Raw genomic sequence first — 26,002 nt, 5'->3', positions numbered from 1 at the left:
GCTTGGCCACGTTTTTAGAACTGATTGCCACTGTTTTCTCATTTCTAAAATAAGAACAAGTCGATGGTATTCATTCACTAGGACTGCCATAACAAGGTACCACCGACTGGGGGGCCTAACACAACGGAAATGTATTGTCTCACAGCCCCAGAGCCTAGAAGTTCCAAATCAAGGTGTCAAGGATCATGCTGTCTCTGAAGGCTTTACAGGAGGGACTCCTTCGTCTTCTTCGAGCTTCTGGTGGCAGCTGGCAATCTGTGGCGTCTCTTGGCTTGTAGATGCATCGCTCCAGTCTGCCTCCAAATTCACAAGGTCTTCTCCCCTGTAGGCCTATGGCCAAATTTCCCATTTTTTATAACGACATCAGTCATTGGATCAGCCCTGCCCCATTCCAGTATGACCTCATCTTAACTTGATTCTATCTGCAAGGACGCTGTTTCCAAGTAAGGTCACATTCACAGGGCTGGGGGGGTTAACGCTTCAACACAGCTTTGGAGGGGACACAATTCAATCCATAACAACAGCCCACATCACAGGGGCCTGAAGAGCATCTGGCACATAAGAGGCACTCAGTGAATGGGAGTTATCCTCGTGGAAAGGAGAGGAGGAGGGATCAAAATCCCCCTTCACTCACAAGACAGACGCACCCGTCACAGCATTGACTGTGACCAAAACCTCCCATTTCTTTCTGTCTTAGCCTGGAGAGCTTGGGATTTTGAGGCTGTCTCCTCTTCCAGATGATTTGCCCTCTTTTTCCAAGTCAGGCAGGGGTCATGATGGACGCTGAGGTCCAGCCCAGAACCGGGCTCTTCGGAGCTGCCTGAGTGGTCTCTACAAGAAGACCTTCCTCCTGCAGAAACGGGCCACAGCTCCTGATGCCGTGGCAGCTGGCAGGCTAAGGCTGCAGACACAGATAATCCCCTTTCTCCAAGGCTGAGATCAGAAGCTGGAGGGTCACTTCCTCAGCAGGCATGTGGGGCGAGCTCTTGGGTCCCTCCCTGCTGGGCAGCCTTGTGGTGCCAGGTGCTGGAATACACCATGTTGGCATGACCTTGGACGCCTAAAGTGACTGGACCATTGGGGAAATCCACATAGTAGCTGTGCACTTAGAGCCAGTTTGGATGAGGGTGTGCTCTCCCCCCACCAGCCAGTAACTTTGACGTCACGTCCATCCTCTGGTGCCCATGGGGGAGCTTTCTCAAACTCATTTTTATACTGACTCTAGCCACCTAACCAGAGAAGTCTTTTTTTGTAAGGAATGCAGAAGAGGGGACAGGCCAGGTATAAGTGACATTACATTATCCGCTCTTTATTCCCCAGTACAGATAATCAAGAGAGGGAGTCTGCGTTGCCTCACCAGATGCAATGCGCAAAGTGAACAGAGGTGGGCCTGAAAGTTGCTGAAGGCCTTGGGAAGTCCGGGCTGGGGACCCACCCCCTAGGAGGAAGCAGAGTGACTCATGGGGCCGATGACCAACACACTACGAACCAAGGGTTGAATGATCATTCTTGGCCTTCCCTATTCAGTGCGGCAGAAGCAGTTTTTACTGGAAAGCCCTCAACTGTGACTCTTCCATTCCTGCAAGTCCTTGCAGCTGATGGGGGAAAAAATAGCCCAGCACATTTGCATTTAAGTCTTGAAATCTAAATATTTCTGTGAGTCATTCATTATTATCATATAACTCAGTGTTTGCATGCAAATAACTTTAATGCCATAAATGCTTATAAAATAAATCTCTTACCATATGAACTCGGTAAAGAATGCTAATTCCCAGAGTCATGAATGGCTTTGAGAAATCAATCACCTTCTCCCGTTCAGCAGTAATGGTGAGGCCCGCCACGGCCAGATCTGCTTTCTGAAAGGAACAGACAGAGATCATCAGAGGGGTGGCCACAGGAGATGGGGGCACAGGGACTTGTGATCAGAGGCCGTCACTAATGGGGAGATGTTTCTCTGGTCTGGCTTCTCTGCTTGGGGACTGACCCTAAGTAGCCAGAGGTCTGAACGATCACTCGTGAAAAGACACGGATGGATATTGAAGCTGTAACTCATGTTCATTTGAGGTTAGACCCCTTTAAATATATAAATTAGTATTAAAAGGGGGGATCACTACTGACTGTTCAGACAGACTCAAAATGCCCTAGGCGAGGGAGAACTGGCAGATACAACTTCTGGATACTCAATATTGAGTCGTTTTTTATTCAGCTGATTAACTTGTTGAACAACGAAACTTCACTGAGTCCCTCTGCTGTGTGCACTTTGGTGAGGGAGTTACAATGAAAGATAAAAATGATGGCCCCCTGGAAATTACAGGCAATCTAATGCAACCCCAGGAAATAAAGGCCAAGAAATTGAGCAAGGGGCCCAACATCACAAACCTTGTCCTTGTCAGCAGTAGTACCTCACCTCAGGCTTCCTGGACCACTGGCCTTATGTTTCAGTCAAGGTTAAAATCCAGGTGCCACAGGGCTTCCCTGGTGGCACAGTGGTCGGGAGTCCTCCTGCTGATGCAGGGTACACGGGTTCGTGCCCCTGTCTGGGAAGATCCCACATGCCGCGGAGCGGCTGGGCCCATGAGCCATGGCCGCTGAGCCTGCGCGTCCGGAGCCTGTGCTCCGCAACGGGAGAGGCCACAACAGTGAGAGGCCCGCGTACCACAAAAAAATAAAAAATAAAAAAATAAAAGAACACATTGAGGTCAGGGGCTTCCCTGGTGGCGCAGCAGTTAGGAGTCCGCCTGCCGATGCAGGGGACACGGGTTCGTGCCCCGGTCCGGGAAGATCCCACGTGCACTGAGCGGCTGGGCCCGTGAGCCATGGCCACTGAGCCTGCACGCCGGGAACCTGTGCTCCACAACGGGAAAGGCCACAGCAGTGAGAGGCCCGCGTACGTAAAAAAAAAAAAAAAAAAAAAAAAATCCAGGTGCCACAGCAGATCTCAGCAAAGGGTCTCTGGTCCCTTTCATGCAAAATCACCAGGTGTTTCCTTCTTTTCTCTTTGCCCCTGCTGTGTACCTCAAGTGCCCACACCTGATGGAAGTCTGGCCTGAATTAAGGTCTCCTGGGAAAGGAGAGGCTGTCAGCTTCCTCAGTACACCTCTCTGTCAGGAAGTTCTTCCTTGTGTTTAATTTCAATCCACCCTGTTGCAAAGCAAGCTTACTACCTATTGGCCTGCTCCCCTATACATGGAGCGGCGGGAAAGGCCCAGAGCTGGCGTTCAGTTCTGGCCATACTCTGCACTAACTAGCTAACTAGCGTAGGCTAGTCATTTCACTTCTCTTGGCTTCCTTAATCTCATCTGTAAACCAAGGATGTGGGGTTGAGACAGTGCCAGAATCCTTCCCAGCAATTCTCTGCAAGTGATTCTCAGAACGTGGTCTAGGACCACCAGCATCAGAATCACCTTATTCTGATTAAAGAATAAGAATATTAAAGAATAAAGGGCTTATTAAAATGTGAATTCCTGAGTCTCATCCCAGACCCCATGGATCAGACTCTGGTCGTGGGGCCCGGGAATCTGCATTTGTGACCAGTTGCCCAGGTGATTCTGACTTATACTGATATTTAAGAATGATGTTTTATAACCTAGACATGTATCCCAGACTGGTCTCCATTGAGGTTTACATTTCAGCTTCCTTAACTCCTAATTCTGGTGGATCAGTTGATATAAAAGACGGAGAAAGAAATGAGGGAAAGTGAGGTATCCAACAACCTACAAACAGGCCAATCAGTTCCGAATAAGTACACACACACACACACACACACACACACACACACACACAGGCACATACACACACGTGCATGATTCTTCCTAAATCATTGCAAAGGAAGTAAGGAGAGAGACATGCCACCCTCATTTTACGCACAGGCGATTTATAAGTTGTGAACAAGACGAATACAACCATTGGCAAAGATCAGTTTCTTCTCATCTCAGCCCCAATCCTCCACCCCAATTCATGCTAAAGGAGTCACACGATCCGGCATCGGTTAACAACTTCGGGCCTTATAAAGTGAGGCCAGGCTTAAAAGAGACTAGAGTGCAGATGTAAGAGATTTTTAATAAAAAATGAAAAATGTGAATGACTCATTGGGTTCATTCTGTATTTCTCTGAGAGAGTGTTGATGACTGCTGTCAAGTGAATCAACCCTGGAGGAGAGAGTGAAGTTTGATTAGAAGATTGTTAGTGCCTTCATTTGGGGGACCCTTCAGAGAGTTGTTTGGGCCTTTCAGAACCTCAGCCCCTCCCTCAACGATGGTGGCCCCGACCTGAGGTCCTCTCGCGAGCACACGTGTAAAGCAACAGAAATCAACCACAAAGGCGCAGCAGGTGCAGTGCTGGTCCCCTGTGTGCAGCCAAGCCCCGCAAGGACCTCGGGAGGAGGAGACAAGAGTTAAATGGGCTGGAGTGAATGAACTGAAGAAAAGGGTAGAAAAATGCAAACTGATAAGACGGGCAAGAGGTAACCACAGCATCCCGTCCTTTCTCTGGTTATTAAAAAAAAATAGATCTATCCAAACCAAGTAACCAAAATCGACAACTCTACCCTCAAATTTCTTCCCCCGAACCCCCCGCCACAGGCTTCTTCCCAAAAGGGCAAACTTTGGATTGCAATTTGGAAATCATTTCACAAGTTTATAAAAGTTGGCCAGCGATGACATTATGGTGAAACAATTCCATATGGAGAGAAAGATGGAAATGGACAGCGTCCCGGGAGGGCGCTTTCCTGGATAGGAGCAGGACCACACACGCCGGGAGAGAGTCTGCCCCAGGCTCAGACAGGGTGCTTCTGTCGAGTCACAAACGGACAGCTCCCCAAACTGGGCCAAACAGGAAAACTGTCTCCTGTGGAAACTGCTGCCTCCTTGCCCCGGAGCCCATCTCTCTCTCCTTTGTCCCCCGCTCAGGAGTAAGCTGGGGGCAGGGGAGGCAGGGAAGGAGGGATGAGAAGCTAGGAGAAACCGCGGAGGTTAGGTACTGGTTGCTTTTTATTTTCATCGACTCAGTAGAGAACAGTAATCAGGTACCTTGGCTTCAACGCACCCTGGGGTACCAGCAACAACCTGGTGGGAGCAGGTTATTCCAAAAGGCGTGCATGCCTTTTCTTTCTCCTTAGTTAAAAAGACATTGTGCTATAAAGCAGACTTAGATGCGGAGATCATGTGCCACAGAAACAAACTAATGACCAAAGCGGCGTGGCTGCAAAAAAATGCTAGCAATTGTGGGCGTGACAGGCCAAGGGAAGAGCGGGCACCATGACAGTTCACCCCAGCCCTCCTGCATCTCTGGTCACTCGTTGGGGAGGGCTGCGCTCTCCAGTTGAAAGAGCCACAGACAGGGCGTCAGAAGACCTGGCTCTCGTCACAGCTGGGCCACAAACTCACCGTGACCTTGGGCAAGTTATTCCGCTCTCCAGGCCTTAGTTTCCTCCACTCTGAAATGAGAGTTCAGTCAGATGCTCTCCAAGCTCTTTTCCGGCCCTAAAGTCCCAGGCTTTCATTTTGCAGGGCTCGGAGGGAAGGAGCTTCGTTTAACTGGCCCCTATTTGCTCAAGAAGATGATAGCGGTCTCCAGAATTGAATGCCTCAGAGAGGTGGAGGAGGAAACTGTTTATCAGACTAGTCGGCAAAGAGTAGCACCCAAGGCAGGGGAGGCCAGAAAGGTCCGGAAGATACAACACCATCTGGAGAGAGCAGATCCGGAAGTGTAACCCCGGGGGCTGGGAATGCAGAAGAGGGTAGGACCCCCGGAGCCAGAGAAGGAAGACTGGGAAAAGGGAACATGCAAAGAGTTCTATTAGCATCATGATGCTCCTGGTTGCTGGTGTGCGTGTGTATGTGTGTGTGTGCGTGCGCGCGCACACACACAGGTTTATAAATACATTCTCTCTGAGAGAAAGACCTCTCTCCTCTTCCCATTTTTGATCGAAAGTGTTCTTTGAAGAGCTTTGTGTTCTGCCTCTGAGAGATCCCCTCTTTTATCTCCTGGATGTTAGTGGCATTTCCGAGGGGAGGGCAGGCTGCAGGCAGCCTGGAGGTGACTTCCAAAACATACTACTCTTCGCCTCCTGGGTTTAAATAGGGGTCATGCGACTGCTATGCTCGCCATCAGAACCCGAAGGCTTGGGGTGGCCTCTGCTCTTCTCCTGCATGTGGGGCCTGGCTGGGAGGAAGACAGTGAATTCACAGCAGGGCTCAGGTCTGCGCCTGTCTCAGCCTGCTGCTCCCACCCTGTGCTTCCCCGAGATGCCACCAGGAAGGCCTCTGCCCGCAGTGCCAGATGCTGAAAGACCTGAAGGAACAAAGCTTTCCTCTGTCTCCCTCTCCTCCTCTTTTAGACACCTGCTGCCCCCTGTTGGGCCCAATTCTCTCCCTTCCCCTCAGCAGTGCTCCAGCACCCTGGGCAGACTTCCATAGCTTCAGCCCTGCCCCATCCTCTCAGAGCCCCTCCCTTACATGGGGCCCAGTGAATGAGAGGATGGGGCGGGTCAGAAGACCTGGCTCTGCCTTTTGCTGACCAAATGCCCATAGCAACTCACTTACCCTCTCTGGGACTCAGTTTACCAGGCTATACAATGGGGCAATGCCTGCCTATCAGTATTATGTGAGAGTCAGGAAGAGAGGATGGGTATGGAAGAGCCCTATAATCTCTGCACACTGTAGAGTCCGGCCACACCTACCTGGGACTATGAAGGCAGTGGAGAGGGTGGCTGAGACATAGACTTCAGCATGGGACAGACCTGTCTGGACTCTGTTACTTACTTACTTGCTCTGTGACCTTGGGCAAAAGTCATGTAACCTCTCTGAGCCTCAGTTTGCTCATCTGTAAAGTGGGGATAATAATAGTACCCATTTCCCAGAATTACTAAGAAAGTGAATGAGATGCTGCTTGTAAATGCTGAGCATGGGGCCTGGTTCAACGTAAGTACCTGATAAATGTCTGCTGTTAAGATGATAATGACAGTGATGATGATGATGAACTTGACGATGCTGAGAATCTCCACAGGGACCTCTGGAGACGGTATCTTTTTAAAAAAAATATTTATTTGGCTGCGCCGGGTCTGAGTTGCGGCATGCGTACAGGACCTAGTTCCCCGACCAGGGCTCGATCCCGGTCCCCCTGCACTGGGAGCGCAGAGTAGTACCCACTGGACCACCAGGGAAGTCCCTGGAGAGAATATTTTAATGCATGATGAGTTGTAGGCATAGCTGGGGAGCAGTCAGGCCTGTTCTACCTCCATGTAGGCAGAGGCCTCTGGACATTTGGCCCCTGGTAGCCTTTCCTAGGTGACCTGAGACATCCACACAGCTGTACTGACGCACTGTGCTTCCCTGGTGTGACTGCCCATCTCTGAAGACCCACGTGAGGACCCTCTTAGGGCCGGTACGGTCCCATCGCTTAGAAAACTCAAGGAAAAACTGCCATGCAGCTTGGAAACCAAATCGGGTCATTCTCCAGCCTCTTCCCCGTTATATGATTCTCCTCTGCGGACGGCAGATTAAATGACGTCCCCAGCTCCCTTTGAATTCTTGGATCCACCATGCTATCTCTGATCAGCTTCCAGATCTTTTTTCTCTGGCTTTTTTACACGGCCCTCCTGCCTCCCAGTCGCCCAGGGTCCTGCTCCCTGGGGAGGCAGCCGTCCTCTACACCAACAGCTTTTCTACTCTTTTGCCGGTCACATCTGCACAGATCTTGTTTCACCTGCTGCTCAGGCCCCATAGTGCCTCACATTCTTTGCTGGTATTTATTTAACTCTGTAATTGTGTTACTTAATGCCGGAAAGCTTTGGGAGGCTACAGTTGGAATGAGAAAAAGCTACACAGAGTAAGGCTGTACTGAGCATTGCTGGAAGCCTTCATTCCAAGGTAATTGTCTCTGGAGATCCCCTGTACATTGAAAAGGCTTACAGAATTCCAAGCAAGGCCAGGCCTGAGGCGGTGAGAGCAGCGAGGACATTATCCATAAATACCCAGAAAGGAAAGACCCCCAAGTCCACCAAACCTGGCTTCCCAGGGAGGGACAACTCACATCAGGCTCTGGCGGAGGATCTGCGGGCTGAGGGTGACACGGGGCCACGGAGCTCATCCGGCCCACAGTAAACGCTGTGTCCTGGGCTCTGCCCTTGAGTGTGGAGTCTCAGGGTAGGCAGAAGCCACTGCCCCCTCCCCGGCAATCCCTTCCTCTTTAACACTCAGCATCCCCTCAACACTCTTTATTGACCGCCTGCCCTGCTCCCGGCAATGTGCAAGGTTCTGGGATACACGGGGTGGGAAAACACAGGCATGGCCCCTGATGGCCAAGAGCTTGCAGCCCGGTGCGAGAGGCAGTTGTCAGATTGTTGAAGAAAAGATCTGTAAAACTACAGCTGTAATAAATGTTATAAAGGAGTCATTTGTGGCACCATGAGCAGGTAGAACAGGGGTTGGCAGAGTCTTCATGGGAGCTTTCTCAAGATGAGACTCAGTTACCTGAACGGGAATTACCAGTGAGAAGGCCTGGGGTGAGCACTCCCGGTGCGGGGGGGGCGGGGGCGGTCAGCACGTGCAAAGGCCCTGAGGCAGGAGGGAGCTTGGTGCATTCCAGGGGCTAGAAGAAGGCCAGAGTGTCTGGAGTACACAGGGCTGGGGAGTGTGCTGTAAGATGAGGCTGGAGAGGCAGGCAGAAGATGCAATGCTTTGAAGAGGAATTGAAAGGCCCTGAAGTATTTTAAGCAGGATGAGACTTGTAATCTTAACACGTCTAACGCCTATAGCCCTTCCTGTGTGTCAATTTACTAACTAAGCAATTTACATGTGTTACTTCACTCAGTGCTCACAATACCCTTATGAGGTAGGTTACTATTATTACTCTCATTTTACAGATCAGAAAACAGAGGCACAGAGAGGTTAAGGAACTTGCCCAAGCTTGCACAGCAAGTAAGTGGCAGAGCCAGGATTCAAACCTGGGCCGTTTGGCTTCAGAGGCTGAATCCTGAACCTGCAACAGATACAATTGGCTCTAGTGAATTCAAAAGATGGAAGAGAGACAAGAAAGGACCATCCTCCTTTTTATCCTCACTTCCTTGCCATTTATACCACTACACTGAGGGCAATCTGGTGTCTATGGCATCCCTTCACCAATGTCACTCCAGCCGGTCAGCAGTGACGTCCATGCTACAATGCCTATGGGGTGCTAGCCAGCTCTTATCTTGCTGAATCTCCTAGGTGGTCACTCTCTCCAGCCCCTGCCTGGCCCTCCTGAATGAGGCCAACATCAAGGACATAGCTCTCCCTCCCTCCACCTGCTCTGTCTTGTGACTACATTGCCCTGCTTCTCTGCCACCAGACCAAACTGGGCTCAAATCCCAGCCCTCCAGGTACTGTGTGACCATGAGTAGGTTTCACATCCTCTCCAAGCTCACTTTTCTCATCTGTAAAATGGGGATTGTAATTACCAACTGAGGGTTGTTATGAGGATAAATGAGATAGTACATATAATGCACAAAGCACAGTGCCTGGCATATTGTAGGTGCACAATAAATGGTGGTTATTAATATTCTTTTTCTAACAAAGTTCACTTTTATGCCATGACAACTATACCTGTCCTCCCTCTTGATGTGTCTGTGGGAGGAGGTGAGCTCCACGTCCATCATCTTGATCTCCACCCCTACCTGTCCTCCCTCTTAAACAAGTATCCATGATCCACACTCCTTTAAAGCCCAGCCTGGGAGTCAGGCCCTCATGGCCCGCCCATCCCTCTGAGTTCAGTCTCATTTCTTGGCACTCCTCCGGAAGCCCCACCCCACCCTGGGAGTCTGGTTCAGCCAACTTTCAAACACACCTTGTACTTTCCTACAGGTGGAACCCAAATGATGCCACTCCTTCTACCTGGAATGTCCAACAGTAACTCTACTCTTCAAGGTCCATTCAAAGTTTACCTCCTCTGTAAAACCTTCTCTATCATCTTCCCAGGAATAAGCCTTCCCTCCTCACAATCAATAAGGGAGCTAAGACATGGCTTATACCATTCAGGTGGCATTTGCCATAAATTGCCTTGTATTAGAACAGGGGGCCTGGGCTCATACTCCAACTCTGCACTTGTTAGCTGTGTGACGTTGGGAAAGGACTTACCTTCTCTGTGTCTCAGTTTCTTCATCCATAAAGTGGGCACAACAACAGTTCCCACCCTCATGCAGCCTCTACAGGAATTAAATGAACAACCATGCAAAGTCTCTGCCTGGTGCAGAATAATTCTCAATAAATGTTAGCTCTTACTATTATTATTATTGTCACTGTGGACATTCATGCACATAACTTAGCTCCCCATTAGACTATAAGAAGCAGGGACCATGTCTTCAAAAAACTTAACTTATATAGTATTTCAAAGTTGCCATTTAGCTCCATTTTACAGACGAAGAAACTGAGGCCCAGAGAGGTTATTAATTTGCTCAAGTACACACAGCTAGGAGACGGAGAGAGCTACCTTCAGACGTACAGATTCTCAGGTCTGCTTTCTTATGACTGCACTGTTCACAGGGACGTTCCCAAAGTGGACACACGGTAAATCTCTAGTTAACAACCAGTGCAGCTAACAGTGCAGGGTACAGGGGGACAACACCCCAAACATGGCCTACCCTCCAGTCCCTCCTTGCTGACAGCAGAATCAGGCTGATTTCGGACATGTGCCTGTATGTAGGAGGGATTTTGTCAGGAAGCTGGGTCATTATAACCGGATTCATGTCATGGTCTGGACACCACTGTGAGATACAATTCCTCATCCTCCAGCCTAAGGAAGACTTGAAGCCCTAAATCCCCACTAGAGGGCTCCCTTCTCCCCTTGCCCCCTTCCCAGGCCCAGTTCCCTGCAACTCCTCGGGCTACACAGGGAGCCCAAGCAGAAGGGGAAGGGCCTCACACCCCGCCATTAAGGCAGCAATCAGCGGTGCTGGAGATGGGGAGTGGTTAATTACCCGCCGGAAAGAACAGGGACGCTGAGGACAGGCCCTGGCTTTTCGTGCTGCTCAGTGGAGCAGATTAACATCTGCAGCTCAGCCCATTTCAAATTAGATTATCTGCTAACTTCCTGTCTTTTGATCCATTCACCTCCTGGGCGCCTTCCTCCCACCCTCCCCTGCCCTCACCTCGTGAGATGCCCAGGGAATCTGCCGTGATTCACCGGGGTCTCCATGCTGAGCTGCAAAGGGATCTGAAGGCGCCGGGGAGCTCGCTCTCACTCCTGGCTCCCCTGGCACTGGCGGGAACCCTCAGACTCCCTAATAACAGGCCTCAGCAACGTGCACAGCTGCTCTCCTGCCACAAGAGGAAGGCGGACTTCCCACTCCACCTGCCGTGGGCTGAGGCCGAGGAGAAACTTGTAGGGTCCCGTGGCACCTGCCAAATGTCTGGTGCCCTGTTCACTGGGGAGGCTGGGGGTCAACCCCACCCTTCCTCCCTCCCCAGCCTGCTTGCTATTCAGAGGGAGGCCTTGATCAGAGCCTTTTCGGATCCATCGGAGCCCAAGTCTGTGGGATTTACTCGTGTTCCCTGGACTGAGCCTACAGGGCTCGGAGTCAGGCCCAGAGGAACATCAACATTCCTGGGGAAGCAGCAAAATTATTTGCAGGCCCAAGGGCTCCCCAGTGCTATTTCTCGAGCTGACAGCATACTCTCAGGGCTGGATGAATTTCTTTAGAGTTAAATTAAATTCCCCATGAAATATTTAGTTAGTTCAGCTCAGGGTTGCATAATTGGCCTATGTGGGCAGATTTGAGGAAAGAACCAGGCTTGAGGAAAGAAGGGTTGGCAATTCGTTCACGGGTAAAGTTGTGCAGCACAGGGGTCCAAGCTGGGTCAGGAGGCCAACTAGATATTGCTGACCTTTGACCTCTTATCACATGCTCCCATCTCTAGCCATAGACCCTCTTGCCCTTTGGGGTCAGAGAGATGTATGTCTGAATCCCAGCTCTGCAATTCTCAGCTGAGCAAATTACCTGAACTCTGGGCTTCGGTTTCCTTACCTCTAAAATGGGCAAACACATGCCTATTTCTCATGATTGTTGTGAGGATTAAATCCGGTAACCTGTGTAGATGGAGCTCAGGGGTAGTCCCGCCCCTTACAATCCCCTCTTCCAACTGTAGCCAGTGGGGTGTTTGAAAGCTAAGGCAACTCATGCCATTCTCTGTATTGCCTTTTTACACTTTTTTATGCCATGGACCCTGTTAGTAGTCTGGTGAGGTCTGTTAACCCCTTCTTTAAAAATATTTTAGGGCTTCCCTGGTGGCGCAGTGGTTGAGAGTCTGCCTGCCGATGCAGGGGACACGGGTTCGTGCCCCGGTCCGGGAAGATCCCACATGCCGCAGAGCGGCTGGGCCCGTGAGCCATGGCTGCTGAGCCTGCGCGTCCGGAGCCTGTGCTCCGCAACGGGAGAGGTCACAACAGTGAGAGGCCCGCGTACCGTAAAAAAAAAAAAAAAAAAAAATTAAAATGTTTATTATATTTGCTGTGTCACGTGACTGTATTACACAATACAGAATTACATAATTGTGATACACTGACCACGAGAGCCAGAGGCAGCTCTCACAGCAACATTCGAATGGCACCTTTGGCAACAGTCACAGGCATGGCTAATACCACTATGATTTGTTGCCCACATTTGTAATCGAAGGAAACTTTACATTTCAGTTTGAATTTAGAAAAAACATAGATGCAAATTTTTCCCTTCTAAGCTTATGGTCTCTCTTGACGCTCTCCTCAGACGCTTGGGTGTGAGTGGACCCCGGGAAAGGAACCCAGAGAGACCTCCCCGTTTACTGACCGTGATTCCTTACTACCAGGCATTGTGTGATAGGGCCGCGCCCTGCTTCTCAAATATGACCAGTGCCTTTGCGCCTTGGAATCCTGGCATTTACTCTTTCCCCTCCCTGCTCCACTCTGCCCTGGCCTCGGCGAGGCTGGCTTCCGCACACTCTGTTCGGATCTCAGAGTGGCCTTCCCAGAGTGTCCATCCAAAGACGCCCTCTCCCTGACACTCTCTGTGTAATTTCCTGGGTTTCTTCCTTCACAGCAATAATCACAATCAAAAATTTTCTTGTTCATGTATTCATCTACTTGTTTATTATCTTTAAAGCAAGCTCCAGGAGGCAGGAACCTGTTGTTTGCTGGGTCCACATGGGTCTCCAGAGCCTGGAACAGTGCCTGGCACGTGATAAGCCCCAAACATTTGGTAAAGGAAGGCACAACCAAATGAATGAATAGATGAATCAAAGCAAGTAGGAGCTCAGTTCATGTTATTTTCTCACCTTGAGTCTTGACTCATTGTGTCATAATGTCTTGGCTAAGAGCGCCCATGCTATGGCCTCCCTTGCTACTCACCAGCCACGTAATCTTAGGCAAGTGACCTACCCTTTCTGTACCTCAGTTTCCTCATCTGGAGAACGGGACTGTAATAATACATACCTCATAGGTGTGTTGTGAAGACTAAACGAATAAATATATGAAAAGCACTTAGATCACTGCCCGGGACAGAAAATGTTACAGAAGTGTAAGCTATTATTTTTTGCTGCAAGTTAAAGGATCAACTTCAATGTTATTTAAAACAGTAATTGTTTCAAAAAATGGATGCAGGTTTTGAAGAGAGAACAAAGAAATCCCATGATTGGAAAAGCAATATATACGATAGATGTTACACTGTGTTTAAGTAGTTGGGACGTGGAAAAGAAATAGCACTGAGAGTTTGGGTCTAGGCAGCTTCCACGGATGCAGTGATGCCCGGGGAAGCTTGAACTCTGCTTCCTCGCCTGGCAGCACCATTACCATGCCCGTCATCATCCCCCTGATTTTCTGAAGTTAGACCACTGATTTACACATCAAAGAAAATGAGAGAATCCTGTCTAATTTTTGAGGAGGATATGCTCATTCCTAATCCAAATGCTCCTTATTTCCCAATCAAACTCATAAAACCTCCAGCCCACATGAAAACGTGGCCATCAGTAGGCCCTGTGATAAGAGGCGGGGGATTTCCACTGATGAGTTCACACACTTCTGCCAGTTTCCCACCCTGCTGGCTGCCAGAAAAGCTGGTTAATAATGGTCTGGGACACAGCGTGAGGCCCTGACATTGAGCAAGGCTAACTGGCCCACACAGGGATCAAACCTGCAGCCCTGACCTTTCAGATAGAGAGCCTGCCTGCACTGACCAAGCCAGTTCTACACCTACTAGGGGCCTCTGGGTTTCAGGCCTGTGCGTGTAAAGCAAACTCAAGGAGGCTCAGACAGCAGTGTCGGCTGCTGGAGAAATCTGACAGTAGCTCTAGCTCGCGGGGCTTTCTTTTATTTCCCTTCCCACTTGTCAGCCCTGTATTTAGGAATGGCGTGATTCACAGGCCTGTTATTAGGACTGTTTTTTTTGTTTTGTTTTGTTTTTTTGCGGTACGCGGGCCTCTCACTATGTGGCCTCTCCCGTTGCGGAGCGCAGGCTCCGGACGCGCAGGCTCAGCGGCCATGGCTCACGGGCCCAGCCGCTCCACAGCATGTGAGATCTTCCCGGACTGGGGCACGAACCCGTGCCCCCTGCATCGGCAGGTGGACTCTCAACCACTGCGCCACCAGGGAAGCCCCCAGGACTGTTTTTGTTGGGTGAGATAAAGTACCACCAGTAGCTGGGAGCTCTGCTGACAGCCACAGAGAACTTTCGAAGGCCTTCTCTTCACCCCCTCTCTACTCCAAGCCAGTGAGCCTCCTCCACTGATCCCCTACCCCTTACTGTCCTGCTACACAGAAGGGAGGTCCGAGCTCAGCCTCAGGCTGGCCCCTGAGGTACGCCAGGGCGCCAGGAAGGGTGAGCAAAGATCTTTTTCTCATTTCTTATCAGCATATGCACAAGTCAAAACCATTGCCAAGGGCAGAGGGCATTTTCTCAGTTTTTCCGAAGAGGACAGCTAGAGATGCTGTCATAAACCTCTGGCCACTCCACCTAGGTGATGAAGTGTGTCTGGTCTACTTCAAAGAGGTGCTGACAGGGCTCAGGTGTCCACCCATAATAACATCCCCAAAGTTCTTTTTCACAGACTGCATTTGAGCCCCATGGCGATCTCAAGGCCAGCAGTAGCCAATTGAGAGACAGGAGAATAAGACTCAGCAAACATGGCGTTCAGTTCGGGACGATAGTTACCTCTTGGGAGGAAGGAGGGTTTAGAGCGAAAGGAGGCATTTTGGGGGGCAGGGACAAGGGTCTACAAGGGTCTGCAGGGTGCTGGGGCTGGTGTATTTCTTGACCTGGATTGTGACTACGTGGGTATGTCCCCTTTGTGATAAGTCATCAAGTCGACACTTATGATTTGTGTACTTTTCTATATGTATATTTCAATTAAAAGGTTTTTTAAAAAGGTAAGTGATTTGCCCAAGTAAAAGAGAGAGTGGCTACCGTCAAGCCTGACACTCAGCATCCTGCTGACTCTTTGGAATAAACAAGCCTGGAACATACATAGCGGGCTGCAATGGCCGCATTATTTGTGCCAGGGGCTGGTAATTCCACACATAGGAGAGAGGTGAATCTACTGTGTATCTCTGTTTAAACACCTGTGTGGCTTCTAATTCAAGAAGGGCTAAAAGGAACATCTGGACGTTTTAACCGGATTTGTGTTTTGAATCTGGATGAAGAGAAGTCCAGATCCCTTGTCTGGTCCAAACAACTGAACAGGTTGTGAAACTCCCAGAGAAGCCAACTCTCTCTCTGCTCTGAACACTGGACAGAGCCCTGGGGGGGACCTGGCGGAGCTGCAAACACCCTCCAGCACTTGCCAGACCCCACTCTGGATGGGTCTTGAAACCCAGAGGAGGGGGACAGCGCTCTGCCCCACGTTGGACAGGGTTCTCACAGTGTTTTGTGACAGCTGTCAGAGGGTCCTGGTTGAAGTCTGTGTCTTGATAGCTGTGGGCCCTTGGGCAAGTTTCTTCGCCTCTCTGAACTTGTTTTCTCAGGAGTAAAGTATAAATGCTAACAGCTTCTAGGTTACAGAGTTGCTGTGAGGATTACATGAGTTAGCATACAAGGCCTGACACACAGAAGATGTTCACCACTCAATAAATGTTTCCTGCTATTATTACTATGTTGTTTCTGGTTCTGGCATCCTGCCTCCATCCTCTGCCCATTTGTCTGAAGCTGCTGAGACCTGGCCTCTGCTTTGGGCTGCACCATCCTGCCTGGTGGGGTTTTTGAAGGCTGAGCTCTTCTACCTGATTTGTTCCTACGGACTCCCCTTCACTTTTGATCAGACTGACACCAGCTGACACATTTGCTGTACTTACCGACCACACCTACTCTCTGTTTTGATCTCCTGCCTGTATTCCACTGTTCATCACCCCCTGGCAGCCAGCAGGCCCCCAGTCGGCCACCATCCAGGAACCCAGCAGGTCTGCTCAGGGAGTGTCCTGGATTTGGATCAGGGATCCATTTAGCAAGAGCTGACAGTCCTTCTGAGCAGTTCAAAGTCACTGAATGGACAACCTGCTGCCAGTTTTAGAGATCTACGCCTTCATTCTGTTGCCTAAATTGCAAACGTAGACACAGCAAGAGCAGAAGTTTGTCATCAAACAGGGGAGCACATCTGAGGGCTGCAGAAGGTAAGGTATAATGCCATAGTTTCTGCAAAGGGTGAGGCAGAACGGGGCTCTCAGAGGGCTATCTCCAGAGCTGCCAACACTGCCATTGGCACGATTGAGCCAGGCCTGGTTCTCACGCTGACAAATGGTGGGATGTTAGCTGCTGCTGACAAGCTACAGCACGACAAGAAAAATAGTCTGTGAATAAGCCCCCTGAAGCATATAAGGATTCTGGCCAGGAACTGAGATGGTGAGGCCAAGCCATGGCAACAAGCAAGTGGAAACCACAAGACCTTCTGGTGCAAATTCATCTCCGTGAGTGAGGGATGGCCAAAGAACAGAGGGAACTGTCACATTTGGATGCTTTGAAGCAGGCATGTTTATTCCTAAGAAGGCAAGGGATAAGCAGTGCCCGCCTGCCGGGGGTAGGGAGCTGGCGTGGGCAGGGAGCCACAGTAGCAGGATCTGATGACCAAGAGATTGCTAGGTGAGCAAAGCATGGCATGTGTTCAGGGCAGCTCCCCACAGTACTTAAGGGGACATATTACGGACGCATTTGAGTTTGGAGTCTGATTCTGTCACTTCTCAGCCCCATGACCTTGGACAAGTGAACCTCAGAGCCTGTTTCCTGATCTATAAAATGGCCATAAGAATACTTTACCTTGTAAGGTTCTTTGACAATTAAATGAGGTAATATTTGTAAAGCAATTAGTAGCACTGCATCTGGCACGTAGTAAGTGCTCAATAAACAGTGCTCATGACTATCTTTAGTGCAAAATCAGTCAAGGGACAGGCAAAAGGTCAGCCTAGGGAGTCACAGGGGGTTGAGCACAGCACACAGGAGTCTCAGGGGAGGTGACTCAGACGCCCAGATAGGCGATCCGGGCTCCTGCTGCATGGCGTTCATGGTGTCATCCCTCTCCACCAACACACATACTCGAGGAAATAAAGCTGGCAAGCACAAGGGGGAAGCTTTATTCCAAAGGCAGGTGGAGGATAGATGTGTGTGTGATGCAGGCTGAGCAGACACCCAGTTAGGCCGACTAAAGCTTAAGGAGTGAAGAAAGGGGGATGTGACTTGGGGGGCAAAATGGAAGACAGGGTCAACTTTAGAGTCAAACAGCTCACCCTGGGAATTCCCACCCCATGGGGAGAGGAACGAGGGGTGAGGTGGCTTAAGCTCTTCTTTCTCAAGGCAGTGTAGGTCTGGGAAGTGGGGCAGGATTGAGCATACAGCAGGGTGAGCTGAGGGCCCAGCTGTGGGGACCCGGGGCAGGCAGAGCCAGGAAGGGAAGCAAGGATGTCCAGGAAGCGTGTTCAGGCCCCGTGGCTGCCCTGGGAGGACAGGCCCAGGGTAAATGTCATCTCCTGCTGCCCCAGCCTGATGAATGCACCAGCACTTGTGGGCCACTGGTGTGTTTTCCCTGTTACTAGTCAAAGGGATCATCTGAAAACCTACAACTGGTTCTGGCATTGAGATGTTCTGTCCAGGCTCTGAGGTCCTTGGACTCAAGGGCTATAGTGGTTAATTCTTTTACACATGTCTTCAAAGCATCCCATCCATCTACCCATCCATCCATCCATCCAACCAACCACCCATCCATCTACCCATCCATCTAGCCCATAATTCCTGAGTGCTGTGTATGCTGGGGCCTGTTCCAGCTGCCACTGGCATACAGATGAACAAGACAAATGTAGTTCCTGATCTCAGAGAACTTACATTCTAGTCTCATGATAAGACTTATCTTATTTCTCATAATAAGAATGGTGATTCCCGTTGGTGATAGTCTCTTTGAAGGTCATACAACATACAATCTCTCTCTGTGGTAGAGAGAGATTCAGAGAGAGGACGGAGGTCCCTTAGGGTGGCAGAAAAAGAATGCTTCTTGGAGGAGGTGATATCTGGATTAGACCTAGATAACAAGGTAAAAACAGTAGACTGGAGACTTGGGGAAAGAAGTTTTTGCTAGAAGGAAGAGCAAGTGTACACACCGTATGCTGGAACTGGGCACACTATGTACCAGGAACAAAGGAAAGGCTAGAGAGTGAGGGGCCAGCGATGGGAGATGCAGGCCCTTGTGAGCTCTTAGTCATTTCTCCGGATTGTAGGGATGTTGGTGAAATCGTGGCTGGTGAAGGCAGAGCGTGTTGCTCACTGAGCAGGTGAGCAAATGGGCCAGGGAGATTCAGCCGCCAGCGTAAAGCCAGGGATAGACCCAGACTTCCAACTCAAGGTACTTTTTTTTCTAAGATCAAGAGGACACTTGGGGCTTCCCTGGTGGCGCAGTGGTTGGGAGTCCGCCTGCCGATGCAGGGGACACGGGTTCGTGCCCTGGTCCGGGAAGATCCCATATGCCGTGGAGCGGCTGGGCCCGTGAGCCATGGCCGCTAGGCCTGTGCACCTGGAGCTTGTGCTCCGCAACGGGACAGGCCACAACAGTGAGAGGCCCACGTACAGCAAAAAAAAAAAAAAAAAAGGACACTTGTACTTGCCATCAATGCCACCACCTTGTTACCTAACAGAGGTGACTTCTTCCCCAAGAGATGACCCAGAGACCATCGTCTGGAGGGATTTCCTGCTCCTTGTGCCCCCTTTTCCTGCAGAGTGTAAGGACAGGGGGTCAGAGAAGCCCGGCAAGCCGCCACTACTGCAGATAACATTTAGAAGGCAGCTGGAGCTCGCTCCGCAGGAACACAACCAGACACGTGGTGCTTCAGTTTTGTATTGATTGATTACACTTTTGTAGGGTCCAGACAGGCGTGGCAAGGAGGGATTAACCCAGGCCAGCCTGGGAGAGGAAGGACCTGGCCCTGGAAGAGCACGTCTCATGGAAGCAGGTGGGCCTGTGTATGTGTGTGTTTGGGGATAGATGCAGGGGAAACTGAGGAACTGGGCTTTAGGCCTGGAGAGGAAGTGCAAGCAAAGCCTTAGGTGGAAAGTTGGGTAACAGATGGCAGGGAAGGAGAGGACAGGGCTGCCCCTCTCTGAGAGTCACTACATGCCAGGGACACCAAGGAGACTATAGTTCATTGATTTCTCATAATAACCCTGGGGGTGGATGCTGTTGTGTCCATTTTGAGGATGAAGACGTGGAGTGGGGTGGGTCAGAAACACTGGGTGGAGTGTCCAAGCCCACACAGAGGGCAGGGATCTGCACGTGGGGGGCCGGCAGGGGGTATGGGGTGAAGGATAGGTGAGAACGCTCAGCACCCCCCCCATTTCACTACCACCTGCACCCTGACGACCCCCAAACGGAACTGAGGCCCAGCTCTGCCCTGTCGCTGGCCTTCCTCACCCACCTTTCCGCACATACTGTGTTCCTCTAGCTCCGAGTCCCGCCGGTACTACAGACCCACGTCATCAACTGCATCTCTGCCGTCTAAAGCTACTCTTTTCCAGGGACTGCTTCTCAGTCCATGACTCTACCAGGCGCCTGTCCTCCAAAACCGAGACCAGGAGTCAGCCAGAGTCTCCCCTCTGCCCCCGCCATACCACCTCCCTGCTCTCTCGCCATCCAATAAGCAAGCCCCGTCCATTTTACCTCTGAAATTCCTGTGTAATCCATCACTGCCACGCGGACCTGACTGCTGCTGGCCTCACTCAAGTCTCCACTGGAATTACTCAGTAGCTTCTGCACTGGCCTCATTGCTCCTAGCTCCTCCCCAGTTCATCCATCCAGTTTAGTGGATGCCAAGGGCACCTGTGGTCCTCGAGCTTGCTTGAACATGCATCACAGCCGCCTGGAGGGCCTGTGAAAATGCACATTGCTGGGCCCCACTCCAGAGCGTCTGATTCAGTAGGTCTGGATGGGACCCCAGAATCTGGGTTTCTGACAAGTCCTAGGTCATCCCGATGCTGCTGGTTCAAGAACCGCACTTTGAGAGCCGCTGTTTTAGAATCGATTTCCAAACCAAAGGTCTAATCACACCACTGCCCCACTGAAAGAGACTCCAGCCACTCCCTACTAGCTTTAAAATATGGTCCCATCTCCCTGCAATGATCTTCACAATCTGTCCCAGACTCTCTCTCCAGCATCACCTCAAGCCTGGCCTCCCTTCAACCTGAGATGCAGAGACGTCGCACTATTCGTATTCCTTACACCTGTCATATATTTCAAACTCCGTGTCTTTGCCCACACAGTTCCCTCTGCCTGCAACTCTTTCCATCTTGAGGCTTGTCAAATTCCTACTTATCCGTCAAGGTCCAACTTGACTGTAACTTCCCTTAGAGGTATCACAGTGTGTTAGAATGACCGTGGACTTTGAGGACAGGCTTGGCTTTGAATTCCAGTTCAGTCACTTGTTAGCTGTGTGACCCTGAGTTCGTCTCTCTGTGAAGGTGGAGTTAACTTCCACATCCTCATTATAAACGGTGAATGATGACATTTATTTGTAAGAGAGGAAATGATGCGTGAGAAAAGCCTGGCAGGTAGTAGGTACTCAGTAAACAATAGCTATCATTATTGTTAATTCTGCTCTAAAGCCTTGCCTGGCTCTGGAGCTGAATTATTTCTTTTTTCCTCTGTTCCCATAAAATTTTGTGTATGATTCCATTTTGCTTATATCACATGCTGTGGTCTCATAATTTTTATACACTGGGCCTCATTCTTAGTAGAGTTGAAGCCATTGTACAAATTATAGAAATTGATCCTCCTAGCAGACTTAGTGGGCACACAACTTGGCGAACTAAAGGTATCTTTGAAGGAAGAAAATTGACAGGTGGATAGAGCCCCAAACCAGAGCACATGCTTGGTAAGCAGCGTGAGGCAGGTTTCAGGCCGCACTCACCCCTTGTACTGTATACAGCCTGCACAACCATCCTTGGAGGCTCTATGTAGGTAGAACACGAGCCCAGTGAAAGGAAAACCTGGGTCCTGTTCAACCTGAAGTCACAGCCAATGTTGAATCAATGCACGTAGGGCCAAGTAATATTGCCCGAGGATGGGAAGCACATAAGTAGTATTAATAGGGCCTGGCCCCAGGTTCAGGATAGGATCCTTACTCCTGGGGCAGGGGACAGTGCAAGAACCAGGGTTAGCATCATTAGAGACTCAGGCTTCGGAGAATAACCAGCAGCTGAATTGCTGGGTGCTTTGGGGAACGAGACAGAGGTTAAGTGTCCACGTGCTGAACTGGACCTCTTGAAACGACCCCTGACCTCAGACCACAGCCTGGTGCATGGCTGAGCCTGCAGGTGACACCTCACCTCTCCATGTGAGGTGAGCAAGCAGGACCAGAGGATTCTTAGGAGATATTAAGACACCACTTTCCAGAGCTTCCTTCCCTACCCTTGCCCCAAATCAATTCCCTACTGCTTGTCTCTTCTGTGTCACAGCAAGCCAATCTCTCAGAAGGCTTTCAGATGCCTTAATTAATCCATTTTCATTTCCCTAGCAGACCCTCACTCCCCTTAACAGCTGGTACTCGGCAGGGAAGGCGGAAATAATTCCCAAGAAGTGAACCTTTTGACAAATTTCCCAGGCTGCTTCTAGACACCCATGGCATTTGGAGGAGTTCCCAGTCTGGAGCTGCTGGGGCAGCTCTGAACATAAGTGAACTCCAAAGCCCCCTGGGATTCCCATCCATATCAACTTCTTTAGCGGAAAAGAACTCTCACGGGGGTCTAAGGACAGCCAGGCAAAGGCTCTGCTCTCTTTTCCTGAATCTGTGGCTGACCTTCTCTGAGCCTCATGTGCTACGATCCTGGGGAGGGAACCGGCTTGACACTGCTTCTTGGGAGATGAGGATTTAAGCTGTGCACCCTCACAGGTGATGTACAATGTCTTTCCTTGGTCCTGCCCTGCTTAGGGCTCCCCTAGCAACCTGCTCACCTCTCTCATGCCCACACCAGACACACGTTTCTTTTACGTGTCTGTCCTCTGCCTACCTCCATACCACCTCATCTGTAAGCTCTCAAAGACAGAACCAAGTCTCATCTGTCCTTTGACCCCAAACCTCTAGCACAGTAGCTGACTCACGGTGTTAAATTACTACCTGCTGATTGATTCATCAGTTGACGGCCCTGTTTTCTACGCCTCGGGTTGACAGTTGGGTTGATAGAAACCTGCTAAGGAATGAACTCCCTAAGTGTATTCAAGGCATGCTTGTCAGCTGGTGCCTTGCTCTGCATGATCCGAGGGAACTAGCTGTTAACACCTGCCTGTGTCCCAGGCACTGTGTTAGGTGCACATGGATATCAGGATGAATAAGATACTGTGCTTGCCTGCAAGGAGCTGGTGGCCTCACTGCCACTAAGAACCCGTCCCAGAGGTCCCCGTTCAGAAGTAATTTCTGCCTCCTACTCTGCTCTTTATATAGGATGCAGTTTGTATTTGTAACAGAGCACTTATCCTGTACAACCCTGGGTTAAAATAATTTCCGTCCGTCTGTCTGCCCTTCTTGCTGGACAGCTCCTAGAGGAAAGGGACCTGGTTTCAAATCCTAGCACTTCCAGGTGCTGGTCTCTCTGGGGCTGTGCCTTCTTAGTCTATAAAAAGGAAGTAGTAGGCTTTCCTGGTGGCGCAGTGGTTGAGAGTCCGCCTGCCGATGCAGGGGACACGGGTTCGTGCCCCGGTCCGGGAAGATCCCACATGCTGCAGAGCGACTGGGCCTGTGAGCCATGGCCACTGAGCCTGCGCATCCGGAGCCTGTGCTCCGCAACGGGAGAGGCCACAACAGTGAGAGGCCCGCGTACTGCAAAAAAATAAAAAAATAAAAAAAGGAAGTAGTTATAACACCCACTTCCTGGATAACAGGGTTGAGGATGTAAGTTTAATCCATGTGACCCTCTCACACTGGCCACCCAGAGCCTCTCCTCTTTTGGCCATTCTCCTGGTCCAGCCTATTCCTTCCTCTCTATTCTCCTAGCAAGTAGACGCAGAGGACAGGAAGGCTGAACCAAAATCACTCTCCGCTCCAGCCATCAGTTCTCACACGCCCCTGGTGATGCAGTAAGACGAGCACAAGACAGGGGTCTGAACAGGGTATGAGTCTGGCCGCTTGCTGTGAGTCTGAGCTTGGGTTCATTGCTGACCCTCTGAGCCTCCATTTCATCTGGAAAATGGAGTCATAATCCCCGCCAGGCACAGATAAATGAAATAGCACGTGTAGAGCTCCTGCCTAGTGCCTGGCCTTCGGTCAGCAGCCATCACTGGCCCTCTCTCCTTCCCGGGGGCTCAGCTTTGAACAAGGAAGAGGTACCTTCAGCAGAGGACACCCCCATTCTAATTCTCTACAAAGCCATGGGAATGGAGAGGAAAAAGAAAATCTGAAGGCCCATGGCGGAGCCCTTCACTGAAAGCTGGTGATAGACAGGTAGGGAGGTTCACAATCATCGCAGGCTGAGGTTCCAGAGGCCCAGCCCCAGTCTTCTGGGGGCTGTGCACCTCACCCCTGAATGCAGACAGAGGGAAGCAGTCACAGAGGCAGACAGCAGAGCCCAGTTGCATGGGCGGCAGCAGATACAGTCATCTCAGAAGAAAGGCTGTGCGGCTGCAATCTCAAAACTGCCTTTATTGGCTTTTCATCAGGTGGGTGAAAGGACTCAAGTGACAGAAAAGAACCTCTGAGAACTCAAAATGAGGCAGAGAGTTGTAAAGGGAGGGTCTGATGAGAGATGGACAGCAAAGGCGGCTGTGGTCCAAGATGCAGCCCAGGGCTCTGGCCCTTTTATTCTCAAGGACAACAGCCTGTGGATAATGAACCAGACAAGATGGATTTCCTCCCTTCCCAGGTCTTGGGGGGTGGTATGCAGGGACCACTGCTTGACATGCATCCCTCAAGAAGCCATTCCAGGAAGGACCTTGCTCGGAGTCAAACAGCCCTCCCTCTTCTCCCGAGAGGCAGGATGAGCTGAACCCATGCTTAAAAGTCTCCAGGAAAGGGGGGCTCCCTCACGCAGTAGGTCCTAGGATTAAATGCTGAGACTCCACACTGTTGCCATTTTCTCCTGCGCATCCTCACCGCCATTGCCTTCCTTCGGGCCCCATCCCGTCCCCCTGCATCACTGGACCACCATCTGATGAGTATACCTGCATCTGGTGTTCCCACCTCCAATCCATCCCCCTCTCCCTGTCGGACTAACCTTCCGGAATCAACGCCAATTACGCCACTCTGCCCTTCCTGGAATAAAACAAACAGACCACCTCACTCTTCAACAGCTCCCCATTAGCTCTCTGGACATAGTTTAAGTATCCAACCATTTAAATCCTGTCACGATTGGCCCCTGCCTACAGCACTCCTCTCCTCCACTCCCTGCAGCACCTGACGCCAGCTGCAGAGAACCACTCACACTGCCTGGCATGATCTCAGCCTTTGCTGCACCTAGAATATTCTTTTCTACTGAGACGATGCTTCTCCATCCTCAGTACTCTGTTCAGTGGTCCTTTCCTGGGTGAGCCCTTCCCTGTTCATACCTGTACATACCTTGACAGTGCTTCCACCAGACCTACCCCTGCCACTCACTACCCACGTGACCACGAACAGGTTCCTTATCTGCTTTGCGACTCAGTTTCCTCACCTGCAACATTTGGTTATTGTGAGGACTAAATGAGTTAGTATAGTCAAGCACTGAAAACGGTGCCTGGCCCACAGGAAACACTTAGTAAATGTCAGCCATCGTTATTCTCATCATTCTTAATATTATTAATAGAGCACGTATCACGCTGTACGGGAGTTCTTGGTTTGCCTCTTTGAGTAGATCCTGAATTCCTTACCAGCAACCCCTCACATCCACATGGTGCTTGTCAGAAAGGGAGCACTTGGATGAATGAAGGAAGGAATGAATGAATTGTTGAATTAAAATTGGAGTTCACCTCTTCCTATATGAGTAAATGCAGAGACCAGGCTTTAAGGAGGAGAAGAAAGCCATCCCTGAGTCTGGCCGTCACGGGCGGAAAGAGTCGAGCTTTCAGTTTTAGTCCCTGGATCTGTATCTTGATTTTAAAGAATAGAATTCTATGACCTATTTGCAGTTAAAATAGTCTCTGGCTTCAAGGTGAAAAGGAATCCCAGGGGACTAGTTGTAATTTTTTTTTTTTTCGTTCAGCAAAATGGCTCTGGACAACTTTCCCAGTGGATTAAGGCCACAGACAGCCCACCCTACCAAGTCTCTGGCAAACTCTCTCCACAATCCTTTCTCCCAGGGAACCAGGAGGGGAAATGGAATGAGGTATTTCAGCTTCATTTATACTTAATTCATCAAAATGTCATTGGTAAGAGCTATTCGATGTCCAAAGCTTATGAGCCTTGAATCTAAGCCTTCTGAAGCCCTTTTCTCTTTGAACCTAAACGGGCCGTTCTGCCAGCATGGCGTTGAATGCCAGCAGGGTGCTTGGTTCTGAGCTTGGAAGCCTGAGGGGGGGTCTCTCTCTTCCTGAAAGTGCTTTGCTCTCTCCCAAGCTGGGCCCCAAGGATGTGAAAT

At 50.3% G+C, this 26,002-nt stretch overlaps 1 protein-coding gene across 1 annotated transcript in view; it reads right to left on the bottom strand.

The window, feature by feature from the left end:
* The window catches only part of GRIK4 (glutamate ionotropic receptor kainate type subunit 4), a 448,264-nt gene that overhangs the window by 43,793 nt on the left and 378,469 nt on the right, over window positions 1–26,002 (bottom strand). The window contains 1 exon segment of the mRNA XM_067751346.1: window positions 1,743–1,856. Within this exon segment, the coding sequence (XP_067607447.1) occupies window positions 1,743–1,856 (114 nt within the window).

This window comes from Pseudorca crassidens, chromosome 9 (assembly GCF_039906515.1).
Source record: "Pseudorca crassidens isolate mPseCra1 chromosome 9, mPseCra1.hap1, whole genome shotgun sequence".
In the NCBI taxonomy this organism is placed as follows: Eukaryota; Metazoa; Chordata; class Mammalia; order Artiodactyla; family Delphinidae; genus Pseudorca; species Pseudorca crassidens.
This window is presented reverse-complemented; position numbering and strand designations above follow the sequence as displayed.